Source organism: Brachyhypopomus gauderio, unplaced genomic scaffold (assembly GCF_052324685.1).
Source record: "Brachyhypopomus gauderio isolate BG-103 unplaced genomic scaffold, BGAUD_0.2 sc54, whole genome shotgun sequence".
NCBI lineage: Eukaryota > Metazoa > Chordata > Actinopteri > Gymnotiformes > Hypopomidae > Brachyhypopomus > Brachyhypopomus gauderio.
Genome location: NW_027506878.1, coordinates 2,459,327 through 2,476,788, shown reverse-complemented (window position 1 = coordinate 2,476,788; position 17,462 = coordinate 2,459,327). Strand labels below are relative to the sequence as shown.

The 17,462-nt window shown below is 49.0% G+C and overlaps 3 protein-coding genes across 9 annotated transcripts in view; all 3 read right to left on the bottom strand.

The window, feature by feature from the left end:
• Positions 1-1,010: 1,010 nt before the first annotated feature.
• On the bottom strand, positions 1,011-10,090 carry amer1 (APC membrane recruitment protein 1). Of its 4 annotated transcripts, none has more exons than XR_013124515.1 (3): positions 9,897-10,090; positions 1,935-5,980; positions 1,011-1,555 (listed from the first exon to the last, which is right to left on the bottom strand). XR_013124515.1 is itself a non-coding variant. In XM_076987596.1 (3 exons), exon 2 carries the CDS (start codon positions 5,864-5,866, stop codon positions 2,960-2,962), a length of 2,907 nt encoding a protein of 968 aa, XP_076843711.1. In that variant the 5' UTR covers positions 5,867-5,980; positions 9,897-10,090; the 3' UTR covers positions 1,011-2,100; positions 2,920-2,959. The 4 variants fall into 4 exon arrangements, 3 of the variants coding, with proteins under 3 accessions (XP_076843711.1, XP_076843710.1, XP_076843712.1); XM_076987596.1 differs by having other exon boundaries at positions 1,011-2,100; positions 2,920-5,980; XM_076987595.1 differs by having other exon boundaries at positions 1,011-5,980.
• Positions 10,091-11,430: 1,340 nt separating this feature from the next.
• On the bottom strand, positions 11,431-15,224 carry asb12a (ankyrin repeat and SOCS box-containing 12a). Its single transcript, XM_076987541.1, has 4 exons — positions 15,086-15,224; positions 13,498-13,696; positions 12,660-13,235; positions 11,431-12,195 (listed from the first exon to the last, which is right to left on the bottom strand). Exons 2-4 carry the CDS (start codon positions 13,685-13,687, stop codon positions 12,041-12,043), a joined length of 921 nt encoding a protein of 306 aa, XP_076843656.1. The 5' UTR covers positions 13,688-13,696; positions 15,086-15,224; the 3' UTR covers positions 11,431-12,040.
• A 47-nt stretch (positions 15,225-15,271) lies between these two features.
• Positions 15,272-17,462, bottom strand: part of mtmr8 (myotubularin related protein 8) — an 11,944-nt gene continuing 9,753 nt past the window's right edge. For 3 of the 4 annotated variants that reach the window (XM_076987536.1, XM_076987538.1, XM_076987539.1), the window contains one exon: positions 15,272-17,429. In XM_076987536.1, coding sequence (XP_076843651.1) covers positions 17,199-17,429 — 231 coding nt within the window. In that variant the 3' untranslated portion in view covers positions 15,272-17,198. The remainder of the gene's footprint in view (positions 17,430-17,462) is intronic. The other variant, XM_076987537.1, reaches the window with a different exon arrangement.

The window sequence follows — 17,462 nt, the reverse complement described above, 5'->3', positions numbered from 1 at the left end:
GAGAGAAAAGAGAATGAACATCTGAGCAATAAATGTACATAAATGTGTATTTAATGGGAGTTATCTGGGGGTCCTCTTCCAGAAAATGATTTAAAGATCAAGTCAAATTTAGTGAATCCTGGTGAGTTTTAAAAGGTATGAATCTCTCGTTTTTATCAGATTCACCATCGCAAAAACATAAGCCGTAAGATTACCTGCTTTAAGTAGGTATGTTACAAAAAAATTAAATGTCCAAAAATGGCAAATTTAAATCACACCACTGGATAGAGCTTTTAAATACAAACAGAACAACACCATCCATGTTAAGCCTGGTTTAAGCCTTTATACTTGACGCAGCACGAGTGGCGTGAGCAGCGCGAGGGTCCGCACGCCGAAAATGACGTAATCGCGGTGGCTCAACCCGTTACAATTTCAAGCATTTTAAAGTACTTTAGCCTAAATTCCAGCACTACTGCAACATTAAAATTGGTCAGGTAAATGTTCATTCCCCTGTTTTTGAGGGGTGTTTCTTTATACTACCACATATCGCTTCGGACAACACTGCAAAAAGAATGTGATGCAGCAAGTAGCCTCCGCCATTCGCGCAGGTGTACAGAGTCGCGCACTACGGTCACGCCAGGCAGGAGGGGGGTAAAAACTTTTCTACTGTCCGCAAATCTGAAGGCGGAATGAACCGCAAGTCAATCAAATGACACCGCCGTCATCCATCCAGCGCTGATGAGCGCCAGTGAGAATAATATTTCGGCCACAAAACAGATAGCACGCGCGTGTGTGGTTTATTATGATTTGACGGATTTTTTCCCCAAAAAAATCAAATGACGGAAATCCGTCGTAGTGACGGAGAACTTTAACCCATGATTTAGCACCAGTCTCGGCGGGACACGCGGGACACGCGGGACACGTCCCTCGGGCTTCTTCCTGCAGGTCGTCTTCTCTCAGGCGTCACAGAAACAAGACAACAGGTCGGCCTCACAGTTACAAAACATCACAGAGTAGAACAAATCACAAACTCTCGTCTGAGACAGTTTATTTCCAGATGGAACATATGCAGGTCAATTTTTTTGATCGTGTTCGATTGCATCTTATAAGCACCAATCATGAATCAGAGGGATAAATCACAAAACAGGAGTTCTAACACTGGGCTGAAGTATCTCAACTCCTACGGCAAAAGAAGCAGAAAACATGTAGTTCTTAACCAAAGAAAACGAGCTGTGACCTTGTTTAGAACAAGGATATAAGAAGTAAACAGTAAAAAAGGTGCTTTTCTAAACATGTTTTGTTGCGGTAATAAACTCGCTGTTATTTTATAAACATTTTTTAAGTGAATTTATTCAGATTTGAAAAGTTCTGGCAAATCTTGAGGGTGCAGTCCACCAGGACACGGTGTCTCCACACCTACATCAAGTCCCGTCCCTCCGACAGCAACAGTGTCCCGATCCAGACACTCGGAGTGGTGTTGCAGTGTTGCACCTGGTCTCGTGATACAGCCCTCTGATTGGCAGGCAGGTAAATCCCACACCTACGTTTGCTTTGACGATGGTCAAACATTCATTGTCTGTGTATAAACATCCACACGGATTTAAAAAAAGAAAAAAGAAAAGAAAAAAAAGGTTTTTTTTCGTAGCTCCAACATGGCAGCAGTTTTAACATTCAGTTACTGATCACAAAAGGTTTGTACCAAATGCTAAAATACAAAAGAAAAACACTACAAACAATAATAAACTGCTCACAAACTAAACAGCATTGATTTAATCAGAGACCCCCCCCCCCCCCAGCACCAACACACTGTGGTAACATGGTTCATGTTGTTGACTGCAACGCCACTTTGACATGTTCCCCACGTGAACAAACTCCTGCAAAATGTGAGGGCATTTATGAACCTCTAAACATGTCCATGTACTGACCTGGTCAACAACCACACAGTAAATACTTACTGAAAATCTCTCTGTAAAATCTGCAGCTACGTCGGCTGTTTTATATAAAGTGTTGAGGCACAAGGCGCTCGTGAGAACCGTCCTGTTGTTCTTTTAAACCGCTCAAGGTCCAAGACTTCGCCGGTAGCTGAGCTACTGGGAAAAACCTCCATCACACAACTTCACACTGTATCCCAAAATCAATTTGGCAAAAAAAAGAGAGAAAAAAATTAATTACATAGAAGAAATTCCTCCCTCATTTTCATCACTACATGAGGGTGATGGAGTTGCTGGGTTATGGCCTGCTGCATACACCCAAGGTTCCTTCGAGAACTTACACGGTTCCTCTCTAATGTAGTGCAAAAAAATATGAAAACTACATTTTAAAATCCAATTAATATACAACTGATGATTCAAGATGTAAACATAAAAATGTAACAGCACAGAAAAACGTTTGAGGAACTCATGGACAAAAGCAGACGTCTGCTGTCCTCACTCTGATGAAGGAGGACAACCCTCCTGCCATTCCAAACCAGTACTAGTACCAGTACTAGTACCAGTACTAGTACCAGTGGTACCTCAATACAAGCAGAAGGTTCCATATTTCACCATGGTAACAACATGACTCTGTTCTAACGTGCTAGCACACACAATGTACAAGAAAACAGGTTCTGTCACAGGGCGTTGTTATCGAAGAAGTCAAAGACACTTTAAAAAACACAGAACCAAAAGTTCTATTTCTCATAAACTATCATAGACACCTGCTACATATATGCAAAAACATAACTAATCATAAAAAAACACTATGGTAGTTACACCTTGATACAAAAAAAATCTGTATACACAGGGTCAGAAAAAAAAACCATCAAAACTGTCCCTTCACTAAAATATATAATAGCTTATTTGGACAGAACGGTGAGTGGGGGAGACAGAGGGTGGAGATGTGTTTGTATAAAATACAAATCAAGTTGGTCAGTAAACATCTGTCTTTGGCCATGAGACCTGCCTGTTTTGGCATGATGAAGCTGTCCGTTTCCATGGTGACCTCAGGAGTTGCTATGAAGACCGCCCCCTTTCACCTCTGCCCTCCTACTTTTGGCTGCGATTTCTCTAGTGTCCTCTGATTGGTCGGAGCGCAGATGGGGTATGCCCTGGGTGATACCAACTGGTCGACTGTTCCACTGCGTTCCTCCAGAGGGGTAACCACCGGGGTACAGCGCGTCACCACCTCCGACAACATCGTCCCCTTCAGCGCCCACTGTGGTGATGCACGCTGGGCTGCCATTACGACAGGCCGCCTGTAGGGGGAGATGAGAGGGCCTGAGCGACGACCGACAGCTAGAAGTACAACTTGACGGTGTGTCCAGCCAAGAACTCCCATGTGGCGACTTCTGCGGGTTCTGAGTGGACGGGTTGGTTTTCTGGGCGGAGCCACGCACCTGTCTCCACCCATCTGTACGACCCCTCCCTGGCTGCCGCGGTAACGCCACGCCGTAGCCATCCTCTGCTTCAAGGCTACTCTTCCTGCGATGCAGAGGAACTGCCATCTTGGGCCCGTGTGAGGCAACCGGCGTGTAGAGCTCGCTGGTCTGGAAGTCCAGACTGTCGGTGTCAAGAGAGCGGCTCCGTCGGGTCAGCGCCAGCGGGGCGGGGACAGGAGGACGCGGCCGGCCCAGGCTGAGGTGCCGTGGGAGGCTCGCGATGCCCCAAGCGTTGCTCAACAGCAGGCTTTGCTCGTAGCCGTCCAAGGTTCCCTGATCGCACTCGGCGAAGGCGTCCTGTTGCAGGTAGCAGCCGTCCTCCTCAAACGGCTCGTACGGGGACGTCAGCTCCCGCTCTTCCTCCTCTCCTTCCACGAGTTCCGTCTGCTGTTCGCACTCACCCTCGTTCCCCATGTCCACCACGTCGAAGGTGACGATGGCAGGGAGACCCCTCAGGGTCTGCCCAAAGGGGGAGCTGGACTCCGACCCGTCCAGACTCTCCGTGGAGCTGCGGTAGCGCCGGGCGTTGTGGGTGAAGTCCACGAGCGCTTGCGAGAAACACACCATCAGCTCCTCTTGGGACTGACTGCAGCCTCTGGTTGGAGGTAAGGAACCCTCGACTGAAGCTTCGCTCTGTCCCGGAGGAGAACACAGTCTGGTGTCCGGGAGGGGGCTGAGGGTCTTGGAGGGGCGTGGGCTGAAGCTCGGAGCGGCTGCAGGGCTGTACAGGGGGCTGTGCTGCAAAGTCTCTTTGAACAACTGGGGCTCCTGCTGATGGAGCCCTTCCTCTACTGAGCCTTTGCCATTACCTTCAAGAGGGTCTGTGTCACCATAGAAACAATCGCCACAATACAGATCTTTGGACGGGCTTCTGAGGTTCTGCAGCTCGCAGCAGAGCAAGGCATGCTGGATCTTACTCAGACGTTCTTCTTCCGTTTCCATGGCACCGGTTTCCAAGGCGGCAGATGTCAGAGCAAACAGCAGGTCTCCTTTACCTTTGCTGCCCTGCAGGGGGAGCCCCAAGAACCCACAGCCGTCCTTCGAGGGTAGAGGGGGGCTGAGCAGCCTGTCGTCAGGCTCAAACAGCTCATAAAGGGCATCGCCGCTGTAGCTGTCCCGGGGAAGTCCTTCCTGCTGGGGACGTTCCCGGTTCTCATCATCAGCTCCCGGTGTGGTGGAGTCGTAGTAGCCCTCATCGCTGTTTGGCACCGACTCTTGCCGGTCACTCTGCGGGGTCAAAAGGTCGGTAGGCGTGAGGACCGTTTCCGTGATGCCCAGAGTGCTGCTGCTAGTGGTGATATGAAAGGAGCTGATTGGCTGGTCAGGAGTTGTGGATGGACTGTCGGTCTGGTCTGATGGGAGGTAGCAGACCTCCGCGTCCACATCCGACTCCCACAGGCTGTTTAGGTACTGACCGTCCACCTCGTCTGGGGTCGCCATCTCCTCCCCGCCCCCCTGATAAGTAACGAGGCACGAGGTGCGTTTGCCGGCGTTACGACTGCCCCTCTCACCAGACACCGAACTCTCTGCAACGCTGACGTCGTCCTGATCGGCAATTATGTCACCACAACCGGTCAGGGAATCGAAGCTCTTCAGAGAGGACACGTCTCCAAACATGAGGTTCACGTTGTCGGAGGAGGCGGACATCGTGGGCACCTCGCCTCCAGCTACGTCAGCATTCATTTCAGCAAGACGAGTCATTTCAGAGTCTGCAGACAACGGCTGCCGATACGACACCAAGCCGCTCTTCCTCCCTCCGCCCCCTTCCTCCTCTTCCTCCTCATCCAACTCTTCATCATACCTCCTCTCATCTTCCTCATTCGCCCCAACCTTCCCCTTGCTCCTCCATGTCTCAGGAACCGGAGCTTCGTCCTTCATACATTCAGCAGGTGGAGGTACACATCCAGATTCTCCAACACACACGTCCAACACCTCCACCACACCCAGGTGGCTGTCGTCATCGTCATGGTGACGAGCTACATTGGGCGGGGCCCCGGGCCCCAACTGGCTCGAGGACATTTCGAGCGCCTCGTTCTTTTCCGGTTCGGCGGTTTTGCTCTTGCGGGGCCTCCTGATGCTGCTGAGAAGTCCTCGAAGGCCCCTCCGCGGTCGGGGAAGGGACTGCGACTTCTGTGGGTCACCAGACCCGTTTGGGCTGTGGAACTCGAAGTCGACAGAAGTTGCATCAGCGCTGCCCCTGCCGCTTTCTTCCCAGCATGCTCTGCTCACGCCATCATACGTCTGGCTCTTGGTCACACCGGTTTTGGATGAACCCCTACCTTGGCCTTTTCCTCGTGCTCCAAAAAAGTTTGGCAGCATACATATGCTTTTGCGTCCTCTGAAAAACCTGAAGGCAGTCTTCCTCAACTTCCCTGCTGGAGAGGGCAGAGTCTGCTGAGGCTCATGGGACATGGAGTCCGACGGCTGGACACCAGCTGCCCCGACTGGATTACTTGCCGTGAGAACCTCCATGGCGAATCGGGAAATTGTTGCTAGAGTTGTGCGCTCGTGACAACATCTCCCCCGGCAGGGGCGAGTGAAAGGTCACTGGAGTGGTGTCCAAATTCACACAGTGCCATGTCACACCTGAAATGCAAACAGAAACACACACATATAAGGCCAAACAGGCAAAACTCATTCAAAACTCATTCAATATTCAGTAAAAGCCACTATCACAAAACAACTTGCATTTCGCACGGCTTAAAAATACTGCTGCCTCAATACAACGCTGGTAAGAAAAAACTGTACCAATATGGACTGTGTGAACACTGAATAACAATCTGTTTCAAACTGTTCTCGCCCATAGTAGCATAATTTAAATAAACAACCAAAAATGCTAACGATTCTGATGAATAATTTAGAACTCGGCAGGGCCAGTTAGCATAATGTAAACAAAACTGGGCAGCTGCTGGTCTTCCCGCTCACAACAAACGCTTCGCAGTGGGAGAGCAGGAGACAGCTCAACGGTCTCCACCAAACCGCCAGCAAACTGCATGGGGTCTGATATTCACATTTATACCAGCGTACTGCATGGTGTCTGATATTCACATTTATACCAGCGTACTGCATGGTGTCTGATATTCACATTTATACCAGCAAACTGCATGGTGTCTGATATTCACATTTATACCAGCGTACTGCATGGTGTCTGATATTCACATTTATACCAGCGTACTGCATGGTGTCTGATATTCACATTTATGCACCGTACTGCATGGTGTCTGATATTCACATTTACACCAGCGTATTGCATGGTGTCTGATATGCACATTTACGCCAGAATGATTCTCTAGTGGAGATCATCTCTCTCAGCTGGGAACATCTCCGTATCCCCCAGAGGAACTGGAGGAGGTGTCTGTGGAGAGGAGATCCTGGTCCTACACTCCACGCCAGCTTGTTAATAGCGCTCATTGTGACGTCAAGAAGAAAGAAGCTACTGAAAAATACTTTCCTTGGCCTTTTAATAACGAATGACTTCCCACCATGTGCAAGAGATCCAACTCCAACATGCAAATATGTTTAATTGTAATGACCCACTCAGGCCTGTTGTTCAGAGGGTTACACCTGTCTGTGCTGCACCTCCCCGTCTCAGGTAGGGTTACACCTGTCTGTGCTGCACCTCCCCGTCTCAGGTAGGGTTACACCTGTCTGTGCTGCACCTCCCCGTCTCAGGTAGGGTTACACCTGTCTGTGCTGCACCTCCCCGTCTCAGGTAGGGTTACACCTGTCTGTGCTGCACCTCCCCGTCTCAGGTAGGGTTACACCTGTCTGTGCTGCACCTCCCCGTCTCAGGTAGGGTTACACCTGTCTGTGCTGCACCTCCCCGTCTCAGGTAGGGTTACACCTGTCTGTGCTGCACCTCCCCGTCTCAGGTAGGGTTACACCTGTCTGTGCTGCACCTCCCCGTCTCAGGTAGGGTTACACCTGTCTGTGCTGCACCTCCCCGTCTCAGGTAGGGTTACACCTGTCTGTGCTGCACCTCCCCGTCTCAGGTAGGGTTACACCTGTCTGTGCTGCACCTCCCCGTCTCAGGTAGGGTTACACCTGTCTGTGCTGCACCTCCCCGTCTCAGGTAGGGTTACACCTGTCTGTGCTGCACCTCCCCGTCTCAGGTAGGGTTACACCTGTCTGTGCTGCACCTCCCCGTCTCAGGTAGGGTTACACCTGTCTGTGCTGCACCTCCCCGTCTCAGGTAGGGTTACACCTGTCTGTGCTGCACCTCCCCGTCTCAGGTAGGGTTACACCTGTCTGTGCTGCACCTCCCCGTCTCAGGTAGGGTTACACCTGTCTGTGCTGTGGCAGTGCACCTGATGACAACAGGATACATTAATAAGTGTGTGGTGGTGCTGGTGGTGTTGGGTGGTGCTGGGTGGTGCTGGGTGGTGCTGGGTGGTGCTGGGTGGAGTCTTGTGTCCTGTCCGGATCTGTATGCACAGGATTACCACAATCTGGAGTCTGGACACTGTACAAAATGTCTACAGCACTGAGAAAATGGCCTTAAAACAGCAGTAACATGGGATTACACGAAGGTTTAATGAGATTTGTTTTCAGTGAATCACCGAAGAGGAACATTTTTCTCCATTGTGGAGTATTTTCCATTGTTGGGTAACACTGTGTACAGGTAACAGTGTAAAAAAAATTACCAAAACTGTATTATAGTCACAACTGTGATATAAATCAGCACCATAAAATGACAAAGGAAGCAGTGACAAACACTGCAGTGGACTAAACGTCAGCCAAGCATGAAACAAGACGGCTTTAAAATACTGTTAATTGGCCCACAAAACTTCACGGGAAAAATTAAAACTGATCTCAGGTCTAACCAGAGTTCACATACGAGAGTCATATGTAAACAAGTGTGATTTGAGCTTAAAACACGAGCTGGCAGTTCTAATTACTGAAGTCTCAAGACAAGTTGTAAATCTGTACTGCGCATCCATTTAAATTGATTAGATTATTAAATGTCCCTATCTCACGTCCCTGAGGACGTGCAGATTGGTTTGAACAAAAGCACCAGTTCTCCACACAGCAGGGCGTCAGCGGTCACCAAGACTAAAGCAAACCCTGCAGGGAGACACTAGCTTGCTTTGAGTGCAGTGTGAGGCGTGTCCTGAACAAATCAGACACTATACTCGCTATAAGGCTCCTTTCACTCGAGCAGAAGACCATCAGCAGGTGACACGCTGCAGTCGTGTCCGGTCCAGCGAGTCATCGGCATCAAGCCGCTGGCAGAGACGGACACGGTGGAGGGACACGGACGTCCCCTGTATCATAACAGAGGCAAACAATATCAAAGGATTAAGTTTTTAAAAAGAACTTGCCTTCCATTTGAACTCCACATCACATTTTAAACTCATTTCAAGTTAAATGTACATTTACTGTATTTGTCTGAAGCTCTTATGATAAACGACCACAACGTGGTTTAGTCTGTTCATAGATCATTCAGAGAAACCTCACCAACCATTAGAGCCAAACTTAGCTAGACACTGTGTCATACCTGTAAAGTAAAGCACCTGTAAAGTACATGTAAAGTAAAGTACATATAAATCCTTCACTAGCTGGTTGCATTTCACTAGTTGTCTTAACATAAAAATTCTTACACTCTTAACAATACAGAGGGTTTAAATACGAGAGCAAAAAGACTCACTGTTGAAATTAAAGACACGTTGATATAAATACAAGGGTGTAAATCTCCAGGTAGGTGACCTGCCTAGGTCTGTACACAGGAAGACTGAGTTTGTACTTAACACAAAGCAGACGGGCTCCAGACAGCAGAGTCCACATGTGTGTCCCCAACAGGCTGCTACACCTACCTCACTACACCCACCCAACCTCACTACACCCACCGCAGACCTCCAACCTCACTACACCCACCCAACCTCACTACACCCACCCAACCTCACTACACCCACCGCAGACCTCTAACGTCTCTACACCCACCGCAGACCCCCCCCAACGTCTCTACACCCACCGCAGACCCCCCCCAACGTCTCTACACCCACCACACACCCCAACCTCTCTACACCCACCACACACCCCAACCTCTCTACACCCACCACACACCCCAACCTCTCTACACCCACCACACACCCCAACCTCACTACACCCACCACACACCCCAACCTCTCTACACCCACCACACACCCCAACCTCTCTACACCCACCACACACCCCAACCTCACTACACCCGCACAAACCGCAGCTACGGTGCGCCATGTTCAGTAAACACTGATGGTTTCATACCGGACACACACACCGCGTCTGAGAGACTCACGCCAGTCCAACACCACGGAACACACACAAGTCCCCGCCGGCCCGCGGTACACGGCCCGGTGTCGGTGTGCAGGAGGTTAGAGAGACACACACACACACACACACACACACACACACACACACACACACACACACACACACACACACACTTGTTTTGGGCCATTTAGACAAATACGCGCTCCGGAGGAAAATAAGGATATAAGACGACGCCATAGCGAAGTAGACTTACATTATTATCCATCCCTCCTTCGGTAAGACAGCAGGCTGGCTGGAGCGGTGTGTCCGGCAGCGGTGTGTGTGTGTCCGGCAGCGGTGTACGAGCACACGGGCAAATGTTGGCGGAGACACTTTGTTCGGCGCTGAAACAACTGGTGGCGTTTCTCTTCCTGCCAGGACAGACCGAACTGCACTTCGGGAAATGTAGTACACACCTTCCATACACACAGACAACGTCAAGTTCCTCATAACATCCTTAAATAGGTTGTGAACATGGTTTTTAAAGTAGGACCCTCTGTTTTAACTTCTTTGAATATTAAAAATAATTTTTAATATTAAAAATATGAACATCCTTAAGGATATACATTCAATTGGTGCTCACTTATCACCCAACAAATAAAATGGTGGCTATTATTATACAGTATACTGAAACACTTCAGAATCCTACATAATGATGCTAAGACTCTTTTTAAGAATCCTTCACCAATCTCCCCAGACGAGACACAACCGTGGAAAGACCAGCTGGATAGCGTGGTACTATAGCCTGAAGACAGTCTGGATGTTCTACCTGGAAATTTAACACAGCCACTAAAATATCTGTAACAAAGGGATCAATTATCATCACCTATTCATCCTCTGTGATGGCCACCGTGGGAAGTGTCTGTGTATCTCTTGCAAGAGATGTCGTCAGCTTTACACTGGAGGACCCAAGAGAAGACGTGTTGACACCTTTGATCAGAATTAAGGATTTGTCTTATCCAAAGGTAAGAAATTTTAATACTAATGGACTATTAATAGTATTAATAGTAATTCATACTATTCATGACAACTGTTTGCATTGTCAGTTGTTATAGCAGCAATTAAATGAGGAAAATCAAAGAATCTGCACTCTTGAATGTTATGAAGGTTCAGATTTGGTCATGAGGGACCTCTGATGTTCTAACCTCTGTCTGAACTTTTATCCTGTTACTCTGGAAACTTTGTGTATCTATGGTCTATCAACAATGTAAGCATATAGTGTTTATTATTATTATTTATATATATATATATATATATATATATTCAAAGGCCCTCAAGTCTCGATTAAAGTTCAAAGGTGACCAGGCTTTTTCTGTAGCGTCTCCAGGACTTTGGAATAATCTAAAGAAATCAGCCACAGTGGACATTTTCAAATCTAATTTAAATCCTACTTATTCTCACAGGCCTTTGAGTGCTTTTTATGCCATTAGCTGTTTCATCCTTTATCATGTTCTATCTCTGTGTTATATTGCCAGTGTTTTAGGGATTTTTCTCTATTTCTTTTTATACCTAGTTTTACTTTTTATATTTTTAGGTATTTTGGTATGTGTTATTTTAACTGTTGTTCAGCACCTCAGTCGGTACTTGATGTCATTTAAATGTGCTGTAGAAATAAAGCTGACTCTGACTTGACTTGGTCTCTTTGTATATGGAGAAGCAGTTTCATTATGTGCTGTGTCTGGTACAAATTGATCAGAGCACAATAAAACACAAAAATAGTTGAAAAACACAAGAATAACACACAAAAGTAAAAAGCGGCCATTTTATTTTACAAGAAAAATTACTGTTAGAACTTTATGCTTTCTGGTGGTACATTAAATAAAGACCCACAAGCTACTGTAATGTTCAGCATTCCAGCGAGGTTCTGCAAGTTCTGTGACATAGACACTGTGGAGGTGATCAGTGGAGATCAGATCACCACCTCCTGGACCTCCTCCATCCTGCAGAGATCACCTCCACAAACTCCCCGTGGCTGATCCAGACTGTGTTTGGATCTGTGTGGGTAGGTAAAGGTTGGACTAGAACTGAACAGTGAGATGGATCTCTCGTCAGGTTGGAAATAAACTTCACAGGAACGTAGAGCACTATGAGGAGGTTAAAGTATCGGGTTCCACGTAACGCACAGCCATCTTCGAGACGCTACTGCCCTGGTAGGTGGGCAAAAAAGTATAACAACACTCTAAATGATGCACGAAACTCATACAGGACGGACACCGATACACACACGCCGTCTACTCTCTATGAAGAGGATTCCAGTCAGCGTCATTTATTCCCAACGCTTCCTCAGGTGTGTGTGTGGCCACCGTGTGTGTGCACAGGTGCGGCAGGTTGAGAAGGCCTGTGTGTGTGTGTGACGGGTCAGGGGGAGAGGCGGTACTTCATGGGCTTGTGTTGGAGGTAGTCCAGGAGACGGGGGGGCACGTCCAGCGAGTCTATCGCCTGCATCCTGTTGACCCGCTTCAGGTGTCGACGGACGGCCAGCCGGCACTGCGACACCAGGGACCTCGGACAGCCTGACAGAAACAGAAAGAGGAGTCAGCGTAACATATTTGACAGCCCTGAGAAAAAAATAATGCAGTATTTAAATATGTCAGTAACATTACACAAAAAAAGGGAGAATTCTCCATCTCTCACCTCTCTCCCCCACTTCTCTCTCTCTTTCTCTCTCTCCATTATTCTCTCTCACCCCCCTCTCTCTCTCACCCACCCACACCTCTCTCTCCCCCCTACTTCTCTCTCTCTTTCTATCTCCCCATTCTCTCCTCCTCTCTCTCCCTTATTCTCCCTCATCTCTCTCTCATCCACCCACACTTCTCCCCCACCTCTCTCTTATTCTCTCTTCCTCTCTCTCCCCCTCATTCTCTCTCCCTCACCTCCCCACTCTCTCTCCCCCATCTCTATCTCTATCTCTCTCTCTCTCTCTCTCACCCCCCCTCTCTCTCCCCCATCTCTATCTCTCTCTCTCTCTTTCTCTCACCTCTCTCTCTCAGCAGTATCTCCAGGGCTTCGTTCTGTTTAGTACTCTTCTCGATGATCAGCGTGGGCAGGTAGACGTTGGCCCCAAACTCGATGAGGAGACGTATGAAGTCCACGCTGCAGCCGTGTCTCAGACACATCTCCAGCACCGTTCTCCTCGCCGGCGCCGCCCTGCTGGCCGCCTGCTCCCCGGAGCAGTTGTAGTTCGGGTCTGCCCCGTACAGCAGCAGAATCCTGAAGCAGTCCAGGTGTCCATAGATCGCCGCCAGGTAGAGCGGTCCGCTGCACACCGCCACCCCACAGGTCCACATCGTGACCTTTGACCTGGCGTCGACCTCGGCGCCGTGGTGGAGCAGCTGTCGCAGGATCTCGGGGTCGCCCTCGCGGGCCGCCGTCAGCACGGGGGAGCTGTTGTTCCGGAGGCTTGCGTTGGGGTTTGCTCCGGCACGCAGGAGTGCCAGGACACAGCTGAGGTAGCGGCCACACACGGCCGTGAACAGGGGCGTCTGGGCCTTCACGTCCACACTGTCCACCTCTGCTCCGTGGGCCAGCAGCAGCTGCAGACAGCGCAGGTGGCCTGAACACACACAGCTACGTTACACACGCAGTTCTGACCCCAAACATCAGTTTGATTCTTACTGCACGGCATCCACTAATCCAGACAGAATTCGAGTTTCCTTTTAACAAACACTGTGCAAACATCCTATATGAAGTATTTATCTTTAATAAAAGTCTTGACTAGTGCCTGGGCGGAGGTTATCTCCAGCCATTCTCAGTACTGGGCGGAGAGGTGTTAAATAATGGGCGTGTCTACGCGTGCACAGTGGGCGGGGCCGTACCTTTGGAGGCAGCCATGCGTAAGGGTGTTCCGGGGACGCCCCACCCACTCCTCTGGTTGATGCACCTCCTGTAGCGTTCCTGTGACAGTAGTTCCTGCAGCAGGAAGTGGTCATCGTTGGCCACAGCCCTGTTTAGTTGTAGGCTCTCGTTAGCAGCCTCGTCGTCCTCCGCAGGGCGCAGACGGAGCATGGGCCGCACCTGTGTGACGCGAATCAAACCAAAACACACACACACACACACACACACACACACACACACACCGCCTAGTCTCAGAGATACATACTCATGTCCTGCGACAGCGGACACGGCTCCTTTAGGGGAGTAACGTGTCCTTCAAGAGCTGGACCGAATGCGTCAGGGCAGGGAGAACGCAGAACACAGGTGAAGAGACCCGTGTTGGAGGGACCCGTGTTGTCGACACAGGTGTTGGAGGGACCCGTGTTGGAGGGGCCCGTGTTGGAGGGGCCGTGTTGGAGGGGCCCGTGTTGTCGACACAGGTGTTGTAGGGACCCGTGTTGTCGACACAGGTGTTGTAGGGACCCGTGTTGTTGACACAGGTGTTGTAGGCACAGGTGTTGGAGGGACCCGTGTTGTTGACACAGGTGTTGTAGGCACAGGTGTTGGAGGGACCCGTGTTGTCGACACAGGTGTTGTAGGGACCCGTGTTGTTGACACAGGTGTTGTAGGCACAGGTGTTGGAGGGACCCGTGTTGTTGACACAGGTGTTGTAGGCACAGGTGTTGGAGGGACCCGTGTTGTCGACACAGGTGTTGGAGGGACCCGTGTTGTCGACACAGGTGTTGGAGGGACACGTGTTGTCGACACAGTTGTTGGAGGGACACGTGTTGTCGACACAGGTGTTTTAGGGACCCGTGTTGTCGACACAGGTGTTGTAGGGACCCGTGTTGTCGACACAGGTGTTGTAGGGACCCGTGTTGTCGACACAGGTGTTGTAGGGACCCGTGTTGTCGACACAGGTGTTGTAGGGACCCGTGTTGTCGACACAGGTGTTGTAGGGACCCGTGTTGTCGACACAGGTGTTGTAGGGACCCGTGTTGTCGACACAGGTGTTGTAGGGACCCGTGTTGTCGACACAGGTGTTTTAGGGACCCGTGTTGTCGTTGCTCTGACGAACCCGTTCAGCTCTCGCCGAAGTCTGAGGAACTACCGGGCACATAAGCGAGCGTAAACAACACTATTGCAGTTTCACTATTGGCTATAATCTCATCCTTCATCTTTTAAACTCCTCCTGCGCAGGCTCCGCCCGTCACGTGACCCACACGTTAACCACGTCGCCGTATACGGTAGTGTCTCGTGCGGTCACACGTTATCGTGAGTTTCCGCCCGTGTACCGTCTGTAGGCCCGGTTATAGCTGCCAGATAACGTGGCACGATACCTGCCCAGGTAACTTAAAACGCGACAGAGCGAGACGTGTACGAACGGAACCTGCAACTCGACAGTGCAATATATTTACATTCAGACCTCACCAGTTTCACCTTCATATAGTAAAGCGTGTCTACACGTTATTCTGTACTAAGATAAGTAGCTAGGCTAACTAGCGAACATAAACAGTGGTGTGGTGTTACCTGTGTTTACCCATACGCGTGTTGTGGCGTCTAAACGCTCGTGTGGCCCTCACCCCGGAGCGGCGCAGCTGCGTTATGTCTGCGCAGGGTTGAAGGTCACGAACCCGCCAGCGCCTCAGCCACAGGCGCTTCTGATTGGTCAGACGTGCCTACGTCATTACGTGTCCAGAAAGCAACAGTGCAGCGTTTAAAGGGCGAAATGTATTTAATACAAAAACATGGAACCACATCGTAATAAAACCAGATACAAAATTACAAGAAACGACAACGTAACAAAATATAAAATGAACGTTCATGGAACTAGAATACGGAAATGCAGTCGTTATTTTGTCCGAGACAAAAAAAATTACACCACTGAAATTGGAAACCAGACAAAATCAGCCAAATGTGTTTTAAAGCTGCAGGCCACACAGGGGGTAGGACACAAGGTTTAGAGGAGATTATTTAGAAACGCTTCACACATTTGTTCTCCGTTCTCTTTATGAAAGTTACGAGTATGAACAGTTAAGTCGTGGCCCCTGTGTGCCCTGCCACGAAAAGTGCAGACTCGTCTGGGGAGTGAATATATTCTGTTTACAAAACTTTAACAAAAATCAACATATCAACATATTGAAATACAGTAAAAGCAGCGGCTGGTCAAACAGTCAAACGTGAGAAATACAAGCAGTTAAATGTGTGACAGGCATCTCAAAGTGTAAAAAGAATGCTATAATCCACGTGAGGCACGTTTGGCGACACGTGACGGGCTGGTTGATCGACTGCTTCGAAGCTAAAAGCTGAGGTGCTGCAGGGTTACCGTGGTAACTGCGGAAGCACATCTGGACACTGATTCTGGATTTCTGATCCAGATCCTTGGGCCCCACAAAAGGGTCCCCACATATTCACTCCACCATCACACCTCCACCCATCTGGGGCAGGGCTCAGAAGCACTGAAGACGTTTTTAGGTGTACTGAGAGTCAGAGTGAAAACTGCCCCGTAGGTCCCAGGAATTGGATTGAGAAACCCTGGTGACGAGGGCTCAGGCAGCAGGGCCCGGGTTCTCGAGTTACAGCAGTTCCCATCCCAAGAACCTCCAGGAGAACCCCAGCTCTGCGGTTTAGCACCTCCTCACTCCGACATTAGGCCAAAATGACCCCAAAATCTCCTCCACGAGTCTCGGTTCCCCTTTCACATGTTTTTTCAGATTTCACATGCTACATTTACCAGCAGGGCTCCCTTTAAAACATTTTAAAACAAAATGTGCACTAATATTTCAACTGTGGAACGTGAAACCCCAAATCTGTGTGAATTATTCAACATCTGTGGACTGTAGAAGAAGTAAATAATTTGTTTTATGAGCCGTGTGTGTGCAGCATTTATGTCAAGTGGTTCTGTGAAGTTATTGCTTATGCACTCATAACTACATGTTTGTGTTAACTATAAGGGTAAACAAACATTTGTGAAAATGCAGTTAAAAACAGATTAAAAACTACAAACCAAAATAATTCTGTAAAATATTGAAATAAAAGACAGCAAACATCCTCTGGTATAACCAAAAGGCTTTTTGGTACACAGCTGTGATGTCTCCAGCAGGAAACAGGAAACACTCATCCATCAACACCAGCCCGTTCTTCCCAAGTACCAGTGGGCACCAGTGCTGACCCTAACCCCAACACTAACACTAGTGCTGACCCTAACCCCAACACTAATACTAGTGCTAACCCTAACACTAACCCATAACCCTAACACTAACACTAGTGCTGACCCTAACACTAACCCATAACACTAACACTAGTGCTGACCCTAACACTAACCCATAACCCTAACACTAGTGCTGACCCTAACACTAACCCCATAACACTAACACTAGTGCTAACCCTAACACTAACCCCATAACACTAACACTAGTGCTGACCCTAACCCCAACACTAACCCTAACACTAGTGCTGGGGTGGGACTGGTGCGGACTGGTGCGGGACTAGTGCCATGCATGTTTGGTTCAGGCTGTGTGTTGAGATGCTATGATAGATCTGCACTTCATCCCCAGTTTTGTTACTATGGAGATTCAAGAGGAATCTGTTACCTCATCTTTGGAATTCTGAGTAACCATAGAAACAGTGTGCTTTCTGGTCCTTAGGTCGTTTCTGTGGCGATGTCTTTGGGTTCTTCCTGACTGCACATTCCCAAATCTGAATCCACCTTTCCTCCAGGAGATCTTTTGACACATGCACAGTTTCCATTTGATTTTCCAGTGGGAGTGGCCCAAGTTCCAGTGGGAGTGGTCTGAGGACAGCCATTCTGATCGGGAGGCATGGTAACTGGCTCATCTGGACCAGGGAGGACTCCATCAACCACAGCCAGCTGCTGATTGTTGAATGTTTGGACAAAACGATGTCA

Coding starts and splice junctions, on each gene's coding strand:
- amer1 (XM_076987595.1), bottom strand. CDS start 5,866: ATGGAGGTTCTCACGGCAAGTAATCCAGTCGGGGCAGCTGGTGTCCAG.
- asb12a (XM_076987541.1), bottom strand. CDS start 13,687: ATGCTCCGTCTGCGCCCTGCGGAGGACGACGAGGCTGCTAACGAGAGC. Junction 13,236..13,497: donor ACGCATGGCTGCCTCCAAAG/GTACGGCCCCGC, acceptor GTGTGTGTTCAG/GCCACCTGCGCTGTCTGCAG. Junction 12,196..12,659: donor GATACTGCTGAGAGAGAGAG/GTGAGAGAAAGA, acceptor TGTTTCTGTCAG/GCTGTCCGAGGTCCCTGGTG.